This window comes from Equus caballus, chromosome 16, assembly GCF_041296265.1.
Source record: "Equus caballus isolate H_3958 breed thoroughbred chromosome 16, TB-T2T, whole genome shotgun sequence".
In the NCBI taxonomy this organism is placed as follows: domain Eukaryota; kingdom Metazoa; phylum Chordata; class Mammalia; order Perissodactyla; family Equidae; genus Equus; species Equus caballus.
The window spans coordinates 11,294,260-11,310,685 of record NC_091699.1 but is presented as its reverse complement, the minus strand read 5'-3'; the positions used below and the strand labels follow the sequence as shown (position 1 = coordinate 11,310,685).

At 60.6% G+C, this 16,426-nt stretch overlaps 1 protein-coding gene across 4 annotated transcripts; it reads left to right on the top strand.

The window, feature by feature from the left end:
* The first annotated feature begins 1,347 nt into the window (after positions 1–1,347).
* On the top strand, positions 1,348–15,946 carry TPRA1 (transmembrane protein adipocyte associated 1). Of its 4 annotated transcripts, none has more exons than XM_023619852.2 (11): positions 1,348–2,054; positions 9,081–9,222; positions 9,368–9,500; positions 12,202–12,288; positions 12,384–12,456; positions 12,566–12,645; positions 13,179–13,289; positions 13,472–13,532; positions 13,709–13,811; positions 13,946–14,026; positions 15,285–15,946. In XM_023619852.2, exons 2-11 carry the CDS (start codon positions 9,098–9,100, stop codon positions 15,526–15,528), a joined length of 1,098 nt encoding a protein of 365 aa, XP_023475620.1. In that variant the 5' UTR covers positions 1,348–2,054; positions 9,081–9,097; the 3' UTR covers positions 15,529–15,946. The 4 variants fall into 4 exon arrangements, with proteins under 4 accessions (XP_023475620.1, XP_023475621.1, XP_023475619.1 ...); XM_023619853.2 differs by having other exon boundaries at positions 1,791–2,129; XM_023619851.2 differs by lacking the exon at positions 1,348–2,054 and adding an exon at positions 2,222–2,514.
* Positions 15,947–16,426: the final 480 nt, after the last annotated feature.

The following is a 16,426-nucleotide window of genomic DNA, read 5'->3' as shown; positions in this document are numbered from 1 at the left end:
GGTGGGTGGTGGGAAGTTTCAGGGGCTTCTGCTTCACCTTCACCTCTATGAACTCTCAGCACACAGACCGAGGAACCACAGTGGGCACTCTGCCGACTACTGACCGTGTCTGTCCTGGTGGCCTGCTCAGCCTTCCTGGCTGCCAGTTTGCCCTCGATGGTTAGGAAACGATTGTACCCCTTTGCTTCTCACAGTGGGGCAGTATCATCTTACCTGCATTATTTTTGGATCCCCAGTTCTGTCGCAGCATCTCCTGCTGTCAGCCATGGCCTAGAAAGGATGACCGCCCCCAGCCTGGTGTAGGGCGAAGCACAGAACTTGGGAGTCAGATGTGTGTTTATTCAACCACCATGCATTGAACTTGGCGGATGCCACACTCTGTCCTGTGTGCAGGGGATACTGTGGTGAAGAAGTCACTGCCCTGCCCTGAAGGGAGGGCTGAAATAGGTACCCTCGGTCACTCCACAAACAAAACCCCACAAAAACCTACATGTGCGGCCCCAAACTGAGAGTATAAAATGTAGAAAAGCAAACATCTTCCCTGCAGGACGTCTGTACTGTCTCAAAAAACATGAAAATAAAGATGAAGGGTGATCACTCAGCCTGGTCACAGATATTTCCTTTCTCCTCCTACTCAGCACGTGGTAGGAGGGACGTTTCCTGCCCCCTGAGGGTAGGAAGTGGCTTATGACTTGTTTTCACCAACTGAATGTGAGCAGGAGCGATGCGGGTAACTTCCGGCAGAAACTCTAGGGTGACCCCAACTCCCCACAGCCTATCCATGCAGGCACACGTCGGGGTAGACCCAGCCTTTTCTGGCTAATACAGAAATTGTGCATCCTGACCCCGGGCCAGGCTGGCACAGTCCCAGATAAACCAAGACCCACTGGTCACAAGTGGTTGCTTCCTAACCTTCGCCTTTCTAGAACCGGAGCTAGGCAAAGAACAGGGTCCAGTCTCATTCCGGCGCAACTGTATTCTCACAGGGTGTGTGTCTTGGGGTTACTTCCGTAAAGGGGTGTCTACAATTTATGCCAGGCACTGAGTCAGCTTCAGGACATTGCAGGGAATGTTACGAGCAAGGCTCTGTCCTCATGACACTGACATTCTAGTGGGGCGAGGCTGATGACCAACTAGGAAGCAAGCAAATGAACATGATCATGTTAGAGAGTGACGGTGCTCTGAGGAAATAAAAGGGCATCATGTGACAGAGACTGAACAGCTACTTCAGCTAGGGTGTCAAGGAGGAGTCATGTGACAAGAAGCAGCCAGGCAGGGGACAGACGCAGAGACCCGCAGGCAAGAACAAGCTTGGTCTATTTAAGGAAGAGAAACAGAAACCAGTGTGGGTCGAGCCTGCTGAATGAGGAGGGCGTGGGTGGGAGATGAGGACCCAGAGGCAGGAGGGACCAGACCGTGCAGGGCCAGCGTGAGAAAGGCTAGGAGTGAAGACAGCATAGCTGTCAGGAGGAGCAAGGACAGGGGCAATCAGGGAAGGCTTCCCAGAGGAAGTTGCCTGAATTGTTGACATTAGAGATTGGCGAGGGGCAATTCAAACCCTGGCCGTCTCGGCTTTGTCACTTCCTAGTTGCGTGGCTTTGGGCAAGTGATCTAACCTCTCTAAGTCTCAGACTCCTCCTCTGTAAAATGCGACTAATCATAACCGCCCTGCGGGGTTGTTATAAAATTAGCGCCTGACATCCGGACGGTGCGCTTTGATGATGGACGTCCAGGCCGCGCGGCACGCTGGTGGAAACGCGTCGTTCCGGGGGAGGGGTTGTCCCGATCCTGCCTTCCTCACCCAGGTGACCAGAGGTCACCCGGCCGGCCTGCCGCTGCGGGGCGCCCGAGGCGGCGGCACGCGAGGCGGCGGCACGCGAGGCGGCAGTCCGCGGAGGCTCCTCCCCGGACGGTCAGGCCGCAGCCCCGCTGGGAGGAGGAGCACTGGCTGGGGCGAGCTGGTCGGTTGACAGCTGCTGACAGCTGGCAGGCGCGGGGGCCGAGAGGTGGCCGCGTCCTCAGTTCGTGGGTCCGCGATCCGGGCCGCCTGCCGGGTGAGAATCGCAGCTGCTTCCCTTCCCCGCAGCGGCTTCTCATCCCCCAGTGCCTGCGTGCCGTCTCTTTAAGAGGTCAGCTGGCCGCCCCGCCTCTTGGGGACCTGATTGGCTCCTTCCGCTGCTTGAGCCCTCTTTTTGGTGTAACTCCATTCCTATAGGCTACCGGGGGCTTGGGGGGGCGGGCCTGAGTGCGGCAAGTAGGGACTGTGGCTGTTTTTGTAGTTTTGCTGGACGAAAAGGACGCTCCTGTCTTCCGGGTCGCCGCTGCCAGGAAGGACGCAGGGTGTCCTGGGGGGCAGTGAGCCCGGCGCGCCGACCGCGTCTCGCCCGCCCTCCTACCCCCATTTCCGCGGAGCCGGCCGCCCGCGGTTCTTGCGCGACGCTCCCCGCCGCCTGTGCCGGGCCCCCGCCGCCTGTGCCGGGCCGCGCCGCGGCGGATGGGCGGTCCGGGCCTCAGGTAAGGGGAGCGCCAGGGCCGCGCCGAGCTGACGGCCCGCCCCGGCCTCCGCGCAGAGCAGCCCCGGGGAAGCGTCGGCGGCGGAGGGCCGGGCGCGGGGAGGCGGGGCCGGGCCGCCCGGGGCTGTGCGGGGCGCGGGCCCCCACTCGCCCCGGACCGCGGACGCGCCGCCGCTGGCGCCTGGGCAGCCGGGAGGGGCGGGAGGGGCGGCGCACGTGCTGCGGCTGCGGCGCCGCGGCCCCGGTTCCCCGGCGCGTGAGCGCATCTCCGTGGCCCGGGGCTCTGCTTCCACGGGCCCAGCGCACGGAGGCTGGGGAGTGCCGGCACCTCCGGCCCCGCGGCGGGCACGGACCCCTGCCCCACTCCGCAGAAGGGCTTGGCTGCCCCGTGCCCACGTCGGGACGTTCCGCGGGGGACTGCCTGTGGGCCGGCCGCTGTCCTGGGGGCTTGGGTCGTGAGCGGGTGCGTGGACAGCCAGTAAGCACGCCAACGCGCGGTCGGGGCCGCTGCGGACGGAGGCCGGGGCTGCCGGGAAAGCCCGGGGGGACGAGCTGTGCCTTCTTCGGCGAGGTGGCCGGCGCGAGGACGAGGCTAGGGGAAGAGCAAGCACCAAGGCCCTGAGGGAGCTTGCGGGACAGGGAGAAGGCCGGGGCTGCAGAGTGGAAGGCAGCAGGCGGAGCAGTAGGCAGGGGTCAGATCAGGTTGGGCCTTGAAGGCCAGGGGGCTTCCTCCTGGGGCTTCCACCTGGGCTGCTGACAGGTTGCTAGGAGTGGCCTCTCTGGGATTTCCGAGACTGAAGGATAAGGCGGGCGGCCTCTGTCTTCTGGAGCCTCCTGTTGTGATCCCAGGCTTTAAAAGCCCAGCCAGCCCCGAGGGTTGGGAAGCACCGTGAAGAAGTGTGGCCTCTCTTCTGCTCAGGGCTGCTGTCTTCCCAGGGTTCCCGCCCAGTAGCCCTGGGTGGAGTTGGTCAGTCCCACAGATGCAGAGAGGGTGGGTGGTGGAGGCCCAAGGTGTGGGTGGGAAAATTGCCTCTGAAATGTTAATGAGATCAGGAGAGCCCCTCCCGGGTGGAAGAAACAGTCTGTCCCAGTTTCGCTGGTCCCGAGAGGCTTGGTGTTGCCCAGGGCACTCACCTTCTGGGAACTCCTCTGCGGGTCCCCTTCCCTCTGGTCTGGGCTCCACCCCTTCCTCCCCTGCCATCGACCAGCTTTCCCACCATCCTGTGTCCTGAGCCTGAAGACCCCTGTCTTCTCTGTTGCTCTCTGGGCTCCGGCCCCCAAGGCCAGGAGCTCATTCTTGCGGGGAGGAGAACATGCAGCCAGTGACTTAACCCCTCTGTGGCTCTCCCGTCCTTTGTACAGTGGGGAGAGGCGGGTGTGATGGGGTAAAGCGCTCGGCCCTGTGTCTTGCTTCAGTTATTTTGTAAGCTCTGACACATGGTGGCAATTTTGGCCTGTCGACAGCCTCATAACTCAAGTGTGGCTCTGGGACCAGCAGAGCAGTGGCACCACCTGGGAGTGTGTTAAAAATGCGACTCTCAGCTCCCCAGGCCTGCAGGATTGGAATCTTCATGTTAACAACACTCAAGTCATCGCCAGGGAGGAGCCCAGACCCAGAGGGGGCACCTGACAAGCCCCCGACTGGGGGCCTGGGCTCTGGAGACACAGCCTGGGCACAGGCTCAGCAGGGGCCGCCCGGCTCTGAGCTCGGTACGGTGGGGACAGAAGTCTTCCCTCGCAGGGCAGGAGGGCTCAGAGTGTCCCCTGCTGTGGTCACAGAATGAGCAGGGGAACTGGGAGAGGGGGAGCAACTGACCATCTCCCCTCAGACTCCATAGCAAGCGGGTCTTCGAAAGGGGCCTGTGGGCCTGTGGACCAAATCCCTCCCCCTCACAGCCCAGCTCCTCTGGGAAGAAAAGCAGCAGTGCCCTTGGTGTGTGTGACCTTTTGTAGACATTTACTTCTCTGGTCTTGACAGCAACCTTGTTAGACGGGTGTTATTCTCCCTGTGACATGCAGAGAGGAGAAATGACTCACCCAAGGTCACACAGCAAGTGTCTGGCAGAGCCAGAAGCACAACCTAGTTCTGCCCAACTCCATAACCTATGTTTGCCAGAAGTTTTTCAGTGGTAAATTAGAGAAATCAGCCTCAAAATGCCTTAGCAGAAAGGGGAATTTGTTAGATTTTATAACTGAAAAATTCAGGAGTGTAAGTCTGGCTTCAGGTATGACTGGATCCAGGGGCTCACATGAGGATCTGTCTCCAGAATGTATTTTCATCTGCCTCCCAGCTCTGTGTTCCTCCATGTTGGCCTTATTCTCACGTGGGTCTCCATATGTGGAGTCAAAGTGGTACAGTTCTGGCTTAGTCCCCTTAGCAGTAAAAGTAATTATAGCAGAAGGCTCAGGGCTGATTCTCCTTGGCCGGGACAACGAAGCATCCTGATTGGCCAGGCTTAGATCACATGCACATTACCTGGCGTTGTGGAGGGGTAAAGTCAGCCATACCTAAACCTCATGGACAGAGATTGGGGAAGTTGGGGTTTCCCCTGAAGAAAATGGGATACTGGACAGGGAAAGCCAAGAGAAGTCCCTCTGACCACCCCCTACTCTGGGCGCTCTGTCCGGCTGCTCTGGCTCCTGCCCTGTTCGTCCTCATTGGTTTCTCTTTGCCGCTGGGGCCTCTCAGCTTCCTGTGGCTGCTGGGTGCTTGGCCTGCCCCTACCGGGGCTGCTTGATGCTCTGTCCTAGGCCAGAGCTGGGGTTGGGTTGCTGGGACCAGAAGTTTGCTCCGTGGGGAGTGGGGAGCGGGGCAGAGGGGGCTGTGGAATATCTCTCCAACTCACAGTCACTTCCAAGTCATTATCTCAGGGCCCCGAAGTCTTGAGGGGGCACACCCATTGGCCGTAAGCTCGCCTGTGCTTGGCAGGTGGCCTGGTCCACATGGCTGCAGGATGGCCGCAGTTCAGACGTCACACCTCAGCGCCACCACAGGCGCCCACAGGGGCCTTCCTGCCTTTCTCGGGGAGGCAGCTTTCCTGGGAAGGCCCCTGCCGCGGGGCACCCGGCCTAAAGCAGGTCTGCCCGAGGAGAAAGGGCTGCCCTCCCTGACTCTCACAGAGCTGCTCTGCGGGCCCTGCTGGTACAGGGAGGACTAGCAGTCATTGGGGAACTGTCCTGCGCGTCACAGGCCAGCTGGCAGCCCTGGACCTGCCCCCGCAGTCCCTTATCACAGTGGAGCACCAGGTGCCCTGCTGAGGGGTCTGGTCCTGCTCCGCCCCAGCTCCAAACCCTCCAAACTGCTGCTTATGCGAGGCTTCTGGCGCTGGGGAGGGGCCCGCCCTGAAGGCAGGGCAGCGCGGAGGGCAGCGTCCCTCACCACAGGGATGCTCCTGCCACAGCCGGGCCTGAGTCCTGGAACAAAATAGCAGCTCGTTAGTGGGGAAGAAGGGGGCAGTGTCTGCTGGGGACGCCGCCACTGGTGCCAGCCTCACCACTGCGGAATATCCAGTGCTCAGGCCAGAAACCGCGACGTCAGCCTGCCTCGCTCTCTCCCCTCCCTGTGCGTGTGTCTCGGCAGGTCTTCTTGGCCCCCTCCCAAAGTCACCCCAGATCCCTCCACCCCAGCCCACTCCGGCACTAGTCACGCTGCTGTCCTCTCGTCTGGACTGGCTCGGGAGCTCCTCTGTCTCCCTGCCCCACTCTTGCCCCACTTCAGTCTGTTCTCCATGGCAGCCAGAGCAATCCTCTGCACGTAGACATGGGACCCCGTTGTCTGCCTTCGTAAGACCTTCTCATTGCATTCAGACTGAAATCATATTGCATGTGGCCATACAGCCCCGTCTGACCCGGCACACCAACCTTTCTGATCTCACCTCCAGCCACACCTGCCTACATTTTGCCCTTGAACCTGTCTCTACCCCAGGGCCTTTGCATTTGCCATTCTTTCCTGGGTATGCTCTGTCCAGATTTTTCCAAGGCTAGCTCTGGCTGTTATTTAGATCTCAGCTCAAATGTCACCTTGTCTGACAACCCAGTCCTAAGCAGCACCCCTTTATATTCATGGAATTCAGGCTTAGCTGTTGCAACAAAGGCCAAAATAACAAGACAGAAGGTTATTTCTGTCTGTTGTATGACAGTGTGCAAAATGTCCGGGACGCACATGGGGGCCCCCTCGTGTCTGGAACCCAGACACCTTTCTTATTACTGTTATCCTCAATCGCAGGACCTCCTCAATAACAGAGTGGCTTCTGTCTCATGATCTAAGGTGGGTGCTCTTGCTCCCACCACCACATCCATGTTCCAGCCAATGGGAACAGAGATGGCACCACCTGAAATTGGCAAACCTCACTGTTCATGTCCAACTGAATAAAACTCAGTCATGGCCACAGCCAGGGACAGGGGAGCTGGGGAAGTAGCCGTTGTTCTGGGAAGCCATGTGCGAGCTAGAGTCCACGGGCTGCAGGGCTAAGGGGCAGGCTGAGTGTTGGGGCTCCAGCAGCCTCTGCTGCGTTTCTGTTGTTTCGCCCCACACTGTTTTCTTCGCTTCAGCCCTTACCTCTAGGAGGGGTTGGCTGTGTGCGTCCAGGCTCGTGCTGGCTGTCGGCCCCCGCTCCTCGGATGCAGCCCTGTGAGGACAGGCGTGTCCCTGTGCCTAGACTGTGCCTGGCTCCCAGTGGGCCCTCCCAGGCCTGTGCGGGCGGAGGAACACGGGAATGGAGGGGGGACTGGCCGCCTCTCCCATCGAAGGGAACAGAGGAAGAGCCAGCTTCTTTATTTGGACCTACTGTGTGTCAGAGTTTCTTTGTAATACTCCCCATCACCCTGGAGGTTGTTGGCATGTCCTCGTGTTGCAGTGAGGACAGAAACCAGAGCCAGTGAGCGGCCTGAGCCCCAGGTCCTGGCCCACCCCCTTTGGAGACGTCTTACAGCCAGAGGTGGCTGTGTTTCGTGGCTCAGACACATAGTGAGACTGTGCCTGCGTCGTGTCCCGTCCTCGTCTTGTGCCTGCTGTTGTTGAGGGCTGGTGCTCCTGACAGCACAGTGCGGGTTCCTGTGGCATTGCTGCAAATCCTTTTGCCAGCAGGGCACGGGCCTCCGGGTCTGTGCCTGCTGAGGGGAGACTGTGCCCTGACATGGAGACAGAACATCTTTTAAATTTTTGTACATTGACTGAACTGTAAGGCAGACGGAAAAGTGCAAGAATCCTAGGTCCATGGCCCCGTGCATTTGACACAGTGAGTGCCTAGGACCCAGCATCCAGATCAAGCACCCAGAGCTGGTGTGCCTCCCCCACCACTGTGCCCTCCGTCCTCCGCAAAGATGACCCTCGCCTGCATCTCTCTGCGGGGTCAGACCACATGTCCGCTCCGGTGCCTGGCTCTGTCTGCATCAGACCATGAGGTCCTGTCATCGCCGCTGTAGCGGTGGCCATTCTGCTTCTTACTGCACGAGGCTCCACCGTTTACCTGAAGGCTTCCATTCCGTGTGCCTTCTGCTGCTGGTGGGCATTTGAGCTGCTCCCAGCCTGGGGCTGGTATGAATGTACCAGGAAGTGGAGATGGGTTACAGCACCCAGTCTGTTCAAGTCATAGTTTTAAACGCTGGCATCTGTTACATGCTGGTTCCCTGGGCCGCACCTGGCTCACTTGCCCTGGGCCCTGAGCTCCCAGCAGAAGTCCCTGCTGCTGTCCCCGAGAGTCCTGTGACCGGGAGCCCGCCGTGGTTGTCCAGGGTGGCTGCAGGACCCCAGACCACCAGCTCTCCTGGCCTCCAGGCTGGACTCCTGACCTCTCGTTCTCGGATCGGCACGTGGGCGCTCGGCGGGGCCCCAGCCCTCGACTCCTGCTCCTCCAGCCCTTGTAGACAGAGCTCCCCTACCTCCCTCTGCAGCACCTCCTCTTCCTGGCCCGGCTCCACTTGGAGAACTCCTGTGCATCCTCCCGAGCATCCTCCCGGCAGAGGGGACTGTCCCCTCCATTTGCGTCTCCCTTTCCAGGATGGCAGCAGTGGGAGGAAGGGCTTGAGGTGCATCCCAGTTGTGCATGGTGCCCAGCTCTGGCACTTGGCAGCTGTGTGGCCACACACATTGCATGGACCACAGCTCGCACTTCCCAGGGACACTACGTGTGCAGGCTGTCAGCGGCGCTTGACGCCACTTACTTAGCGCTCCCCACGACCTCATGGGGTGGACCCTATTGTTACCCCCATACCAGGGGTAGGGGAAACTGAGGCACAGAATAATGGGAAGTAAGGGGCAGTCTGGGACGTGAGCCCTGGCCCCTAGCCCCTCTGCTCCGTCTCTCCCCCAGGTCCCCGAGGAACTTGCACTGCTGTGTGGCATGCAGACAGGCTCACTCACAGGGTGCAGGGGCTTTTATTGTTTGGGGGTCATGAGACAGAGCCTGAGACAGGCACGGCCCCTGCCCAGGGACTGGGTCACAACGCGTGTCGCAGGGCAACCCCTCGCCTCCCGCCTGGCGGGTGGGGGAGTGGCCCACAGCAGGCAGCCCTCTTGTGTTCCCCTGGGAGCCTGAGACCCTGCTGACATGGCTCTCTCTCCCCCAGGGCTGGCTGCTGGGGGAATGGACACCCTGGAGGAGGTGATTTGGGCCAATGGGAGCACAGCACTGCCCCCGCCCCTGGCACCCAACATCACCGTGCCACATCGCTGTCTGCTGCTGCTCTATGAGGACATCGGCACCTCTCGGTGAGGCAGCCGCAGCCTGTTGGGCAGGCTGGCTGTGTGTGAGTAGGTTTTCCCGGTGTGTGGGTGTGTGTGTGTATGAGAGACAGGTGGGGTGGGGTGCAGACACAACCTTACCAGTGAGCTGGTTTCTTTACTTGTCTACTAGGGTCCGGTACTGGGACCTCTTGCTGCTCATCCCCAATGTGCTCTTCTTCATCTTCCTGCTCTGGAAACTTCCATTTGCTCGGGCCAGGATCTGTGTCACCTCCAGCCCCATTTTTATCACCTTCTATATTCTGGTGAGTTCACTCCAATTGGTGATAGAAAACCCAACTCCAAACCCAAGCAAAAAAGGGAATTATTAACTACGTCTGTAATAAAAAAACCAGCTTGAGGTATGGCTGGATCCAGGGAATTAACCAGCGTCATCAGGACTCTGTCTCTCTTTGCATCTCTGTTCCCTCTGGCCTTATCTCAGATGAGGTGGCCCCATATGGTGTCACAGATAGCCAAGAAGAGCTTTGAGCTAACATCCTGCCTCCCTGCCAACTGTAGCCAAAGAGTCCCTCTTTCCTGATGGTGCCAGTGTAGACCTGGAATTCCCTCTGATTGGCCCACCTTGGATCCTGTGTTCATTCCTGAGCTAGTCACTGTGACTAGCAGGGAAAGGGGCAGTTTGGAGCTGGGAAGGTGGAGTCAGCGCAGCCAGACTATATGGACTGAGGAGGGTGGTGGTCCCTGGAAGAAAATTGGGCCACCTTTACTAGAGGGAAAGGGAATGGATGTTGGGTGGGGAAGCGTGCCCACTGTAGCCTCCATCCATCCATCTGTCCATCTGTCCTTCCTTCCACACATTCTGCCAGACCTCTTTGGAGCAGCATTCTTGTCTGTTGGGAGCCCCTGCATTCTCGTCACGCAGTGGTCCTGGTGGGTGTTGCCTGGGGAAAGGTCGTGGGGCTGTGGGTGAGAAGGCAGCCCCAGGGCCAGGCTCCAGGGGCACGCTGTCTGGCTTCCTTCCTTCAGGGCTCAGGCCTGACTGACTGGAGTCCTCCCCTCTCTGCTTCTTAACTACCTGAGAGCTGAGTGGCCCCCTGGTCCCCCTCTTGTGGCCTGGCTCAGCACTTCCCTGTTAGAGGAGTGGGCAGTGGGCAGGCGGAGAGGCAAGGGAGGCCATGGGGAACCCCGGAGACCGTTGGAGGCCCCAGGGGCTGCTGGCCAACTGGAGCCTGCTCCCCTGTGAGGCGGAGATGGGCAGAGGTGGGGATCGAGGCCGCCTTTCTTCTCTGCTCTCTCTGCTCCTCTGACCATTTACTTGTTGGTGTATTTATTCAGCAGATATTAAGTACCTGCTGTATGTCAGGCAGATGCCCTTTCCGGGAGAGTGGGCAGGGACAAGGGGCCCAGGGCTGATGCCTGAGAGCAGGAGGCAGGGCAGAGACAGCACTGTGTTGCCCTCTGACTCCTGGAGACTTTGTTCTAGAGCTCAGGAGGCAGTGGGAAGAGTGTACTCGGGCAGACCATCTCCGAACCCCAGCTGTGCTGAATGACCTTGGGCTAGTGGCTTGGCCTCTCTGTGCCCCAGTGCCCTCCTACGTGATGTGTTGGATCTGCTTTAGCTTGTGGTGCTCCTGTGAGCACCAAATGAGACAGTGTGCATAGCTCTGGTCCAGTGGGGGCTTGGCATACAGTAGGCACGTGGCAGTGCTGCTTCTGCAGCCTGCCCTGCTGAGTGGTGTCAGCCTCCCCAAGGCTTGGACATGGTTTGCATGGCACTAAGGATGGAGTGTATGTGAATCTGGGCTCTTTTGTTTTTATGCGTCAGAAAACCAAACTGAAACTCACTCATAGAAGCTGAAGGGAAGGTACTGAGTGAGAAACTGACAAGTCCCAGGGCTTCAGGCACAGCTGGATTCAGGGGCTCCGTGATGCCATGGGGACTCTGTCTCTGCCTCCCTCATCAGCGTCTCTCAGATGGCCCTGTCTCTCGCAGTCTCTGCCCTCATGGCAGCCAGGCGGCCCCAGCAGCTCCAGGCTTGCATCTCCTCAGCTTCCTTTCCCAGCTGTGCTGAATGACCTGGGGCCAGTGGCCTGGTCTTTCTGTGCCCCAGTGCCCTCCAACGTGATGTATGTTGGGTCTGCTTTAGCTTGTGGCGCTCCTCTGAGCACCAAATGAGACATCAAACGTGAGCACCTGATGTCCTGGGTGTGACTTTCAGTAGACTCCTTTGGGTCCCACCCCCTCCCCAAACCAGGGGAATGGTGTACGCCAAATGGCCAGCCCTGGGTCACAGACCAGCCCCTGAAGCCAGGAGGGGTGGGTCAGCCCCCTGAATCCCGTGAGGGAGGAGACAGCGGGGCGAGGAGTGGGGCTGTGCCAGCGAAGGGGCTGGACCTGGGCTGCCAAAGCCGCAGGCGTGAGCACCGCACCTTTGCAAACCTGCCGGTGCCGCAGCCGTGCTGGGGCCTTCGGCGCCTCTTCCCTGCGGCCTCTTCCCGGTCCCCTCGTCTCGGGATGAAGACCATGAACACGACACTAAGGGCACACGTGTACCTAGCCCTGACCAGGCACCAGGCATGCTCTGCTACCTTTATTTACCCCTTTGATCTCCCCAACATCCACTGCTGTTTTTACCCCATTTCACAGATGAGGAAACTGAGGCACGGAGGTGCAGCTCCTTGCCTGAGGTCACAGAGGCAGGAAGTAGCAGAGCTGGGATTCGAACCCAGGCAGTCTGGCTGTACTGTATCACCCTACTAACCATCTGGAGCCTGTCAGTGGAGCCAGGAGGCTGAGGCCCGAGAGGGGAGGGCCAGGTCGAGGTCACCAGCAGTGGAGGGTCTCCCCACCTCCCTGCATCCCGCCCGACTCACTTTGTTTGAATCCCTCCATTCTCGAGGAATCAAAGGCTCCCGTAAACGCTGGGTGTGGGTTTGCGGTCCCTGCCGTTCCCTGAGGTCTTGTCCCCAGCTCCACCGCCCGACCCCTCTCTCACCCACCAGGTGTTCGTGGTGGCGCTGGTGGGCATCGCCCGGGCCGTGGTGTCCATGACGGTCAGCACCTCGGATGCTGCGACTGTTGCTGATAAGGTGTGGCTGGGCCAGCCGACGAGGGGGTGGGTGCCGGGTGCTGGGCAGACGGGCGCCTGGGCCCTAGGCTGACGCTGTGCCCGCTCTGTGTCCAGATCCTGTGGGAGATTACCCGCTTCTTCCTGTTGGCCATCGAGCTGAGCGTGGTCATCCTGGGCCTTGCCTTTGGTGCGTGTGCTGCTGGGGCCAACGCTCTCCCTGCCCCTCCTTGGCGGGGGCCGACCCCACCACAGTCACCTGGCTGGCTCCCACTGACTGACCAGCACGTTTCTTCCAGGTCACCTGGAGAGCAAGTCAAGCATCAAGCGGGTGCTGGCCATCACCACAGTGCTGTCCTTGGCTTACTCTGTCACCCAGGTAAGAGGGGGTGAGGCAGGGCAGCCCTGGGGGCTCCCTGGAGGAGGCAGGGGCCAGTGATGGTTGGGCATCCTCTGCCTCCTGGTCCTGGGTTAGGGTTTGAATGTTTGTCACATGCAGCGTTCCCAAATTTTAAATGCACCTAATGAGTCACCCGGGGTGCCTGTTAACAAGGCAGGGTCCAGGGTCCCCAGATTCTCATGCAATAGGCTGGGGCTGGGAAGGGGGAAGGCCCAGAAGCTGCGGTTTCACACGCAGCCCAGGATGGGAGAGCCTATCCGCAGTCTGCAGAGCCTGCATCCAGAGGCCCCTTTCTCAGATGGACAGGTCTGCCCCTCACCCGGCTCTGCCCCGCGCTCCGCTGGGCCCTTCTGGGTGTTGGAGCTCAGTGGGCCAGGCATGGCAGGAGAGCAGGCTGGGCAGGGAACTCTGAGGGCCGACCGAGGAGGCAGGCTTGGTGTGGTGGAGAGCTTGGGGAGGGGACTTTCCAGGGGGGAGGAGCCTGTGAGACCCTCCCCTGCCCGTGCCTGCAGGGGACGCTGGAGATCCTGTACCCTGACGCCCACCTCTCAGCAGAGGACTTCAACATCTACGGGCACGGGGGCCGCCAGTTCTGGCTGGTCAGCTCCTGCTTCTTCTTCCTGGTGAGGCGGAGGCGGAGGCGGAGGCGGAGGCGGAGGCGGAGGGGGAGGGGGAGGGGGAGGGGGCGGGGGCGGGGGCGGCGGCGGCGAGCCTCCTCCGAGGCAGGGACCTGCACCTTGGCCCCGGGCTTCGCTCTGGGCCCGGCGCTCCTCAGCATCCTCCTCAGTCCGCCCTGTCTCCGCAGGTCTACTCTCTGGTGGTCATCCTCCCCAAGACCCCGCTGAAGGAGCGCATCTCCCTGCCTTGTGAGGGGCTCGGGCACAGGGCTGGGTGCAGGGTGGGGTCTGTTGGGGCTGCTGTGGCCGGGAACTGGAGAACCCTGGGTGGGAGGGAGGGGCCCCCCCAGAGGGGTCCAGGTGACGCACTGGTGATGAAGGGTGGAGGCGCGCGGGGAGGACCTCACGCCCCCCTGACCCCCCAGCGCGGAGGAGCTTCTACGTGTATGCGGGCATCCTGGCGCTGCTCAACCTGCTGCAGGGGCTGGGGAGCGCGCTGCTCTGCGCCAACATCATCGAGGGGCTCTGGTACGCGGGGTGGGGCCGGGCCGGGCACTGGGTGTCGCCGCCTGCTGGGCAGGCGCGGGGCTGGCGTGTTGGGGCGGGGAGGGGGAGGCCAAGCCGAGACCGCGCCCCAACGTGCCCTCCCTCCCCTTCTCCAGCTGTGTCGATGCCACCACGTTCCTCTACTTCAGCTTCTTCGCACCCCTCATCTACGTGGCCTTCCTCCGGGGCTTCTTCGGGTGAGTCTCACCCCGGGCACTTATGGCAGGGGGGTCGCAGCTGGGCTCTGGGCCGCCCCCCCTCATGCCTCGGTGCCGGTGATGCAGTTAGCCGCGCGCCCTCTGCTTCCTGCGCATGCGCGTTCGCGTGCCCCGGGGCGCCTGGGCGCTCCTGGTGCCGGCTTGGATGCCAGGACAGAGGGGACGGCTTACGCATACATATCATACTCATATACACACGCATATACATATTTGTAGACACACAACATACATGTGCACAGTATATACATACACATATCTACACGTATGCATGCATATACAGACGTGTAACACACACATTTAGCATATGCATACATATATACACTATATACATAACACAGAGACATACATGCTTTCCCCACCAGAGAGAGTGGCTGTGCACATTGCTCTGCACTTTCTGTTTTTCATTGAAGGATAGATTAGTTCATTCAGTCAGCAAGCATTTATTGAGCACCTACTGTGTGCCAGGCACTGTGTAGCCACAGACCCAAAGGGCACAGAGTAGACACAAACCTTGCATTGGGAGTGTGTATTGTGGTGGGGGTACCTGGGGCAGGAGCAGGCTTGGGGGAGGTCCAGTGTGTATTTGAGCGTTGGGTGGGGGGCACTTGTGCAACTGTGTGTTGAAGGCGTGTCAGGGAGATGGGATCTAAGGACATGTGGGGCTGGGGTTGGTCCCCGGCCTCAGCCGTGGCGGAAGCACGGGCATTTTGCCCCACCCCAGCCCTCCTGCCCCACCTGCAGGTCTGAGGGAGGGTGGGGATCTGCCTCCTGCAGGGGGAGCTGGGACAGGGGCAGAGGTGGAGTGGGAGGGGCTCCATTGGATCCCTGCCCTGATCTGATTTATCTCCCTGGCCTCAGGCTTCTTTTTGTCAACTGGGTGCAATGCTTCCCTCTCAGAGAGTTCTCCTGAGGACGCAGGGGCTGGGTAGGCACACAGCGGGTAGTAGTAAGTGGGGCGGAGGTCACGGCCCACGTTTGCTGAGCACCTTGGGCCAGGTCCTCGCTGAGCCTCAGAAGTGACCTCTGTTCGCCTTGCTCAGGGAGCCGGCTGAGCTGGGAGCGCTGCGCTGTGCTCTGAGAGAGCAGGCGCTCTAGAGTCCAGCACTGGGGACCTTACGGGCGGTGTTAGGCAGCCGTTGGCGCGTTTCCTCCCGCGTCTGACCACGTGCTGCCCAGGAGGGAAGGCTTTCGTGACTTACTCAGTGCGGCTCCCCTGGCCCTCTGTTCTCCCAACTAGCTCGGAGCCCAAGATCCTCTTCTCCTACAAATGCCAAGTGGACGAGACAGAGGAGCCGGACATGCACCTGCCCCAGCCCTATGCTGTGGCCCGGCGGGAGGGCCTGGAGGCAGCAGGGGCTGCCAGCACACAGTTCGATTCGGCCAGTGGGGTGGCCTACCTGGACGACATTGCCTCCATGCCCTGCCACACCGGCAGCATCAACAGTACGGACAGCGAGCGTTGGAAGGCCATCAGTGCCTGAGTGCGGCCACCCTGGCTGGAAGGCCTGCCGGCCCTGTGGAGGGCAGACAGAGAGAAGGCCAGGGAACACAGAGTGCCCAGGGGAGGAGAATGAGTGACAGGACTTGTGTGGGCAGCAGGCCTGTCCTGCTCTCCAGGCCCCCAGCTGCCCTCTGCCACCTCTGCCCCGGCTGGGGGCAGCCTACCCCTTCTGCCCTGCTCAGCGGCATGGCCCAGGCTCGATTGCTCAGGGCCATGCCTGGCTGGCCGAGGCCACTTCCTTTCTTGAAAACCTGGCCACCCAGGACAGGTCTGGCCCTCCTCAGCCTTCTGCCCCCTCCCCTTGGTGCAATGGCCTCTGCAAAGCCCTCTCTGGCGGGTGGGCTGAAGTGTGTATATTTTCGTGATCTATTTTTTAATAAAAAGGAAAAGAAGCAGAAGGTGTCAGTGTGGAGGTTCTGCAGGAATACTGGGGCAGGTTCCTCTCAGGAGCCCGAGGACCGGGGTGAGGAGCTGTGACATGCAGAGGGCTGGTGGGTCCCTCTGTGGCCTGCAGCCTGGGAGCTCAGGGCACTTACACTGCTCAACTGAGGGACGTGGGCCAGTGCGCAGGCCCTGCCTGGCTGCTGGGGAAGCCATCGCTGCCCCGGGGCCCCTGTTGGAGTGGAGGAGATGGACATGGAAGGAGAAGCGTGGTCTCCTCACCTGCGGGTCCCTTCCCTTCTCCGCTCCTGATCCTGTCATCGTGGGCAGCCGCTTCCCCTCCCGAAGCTCCAGAGTCGCCATCTGTCAAGTGGGGATGAGAAGGCCTGTCTCGCAGGGATCTGTAAGGACAAGGAAAGGGGGGTGCCGCGGTCAGGGCTGGTGCCGCCTCCCCTCCAGCCCTCTTTCTCGGAGGGCACCAAGGCACCAGCACCAAC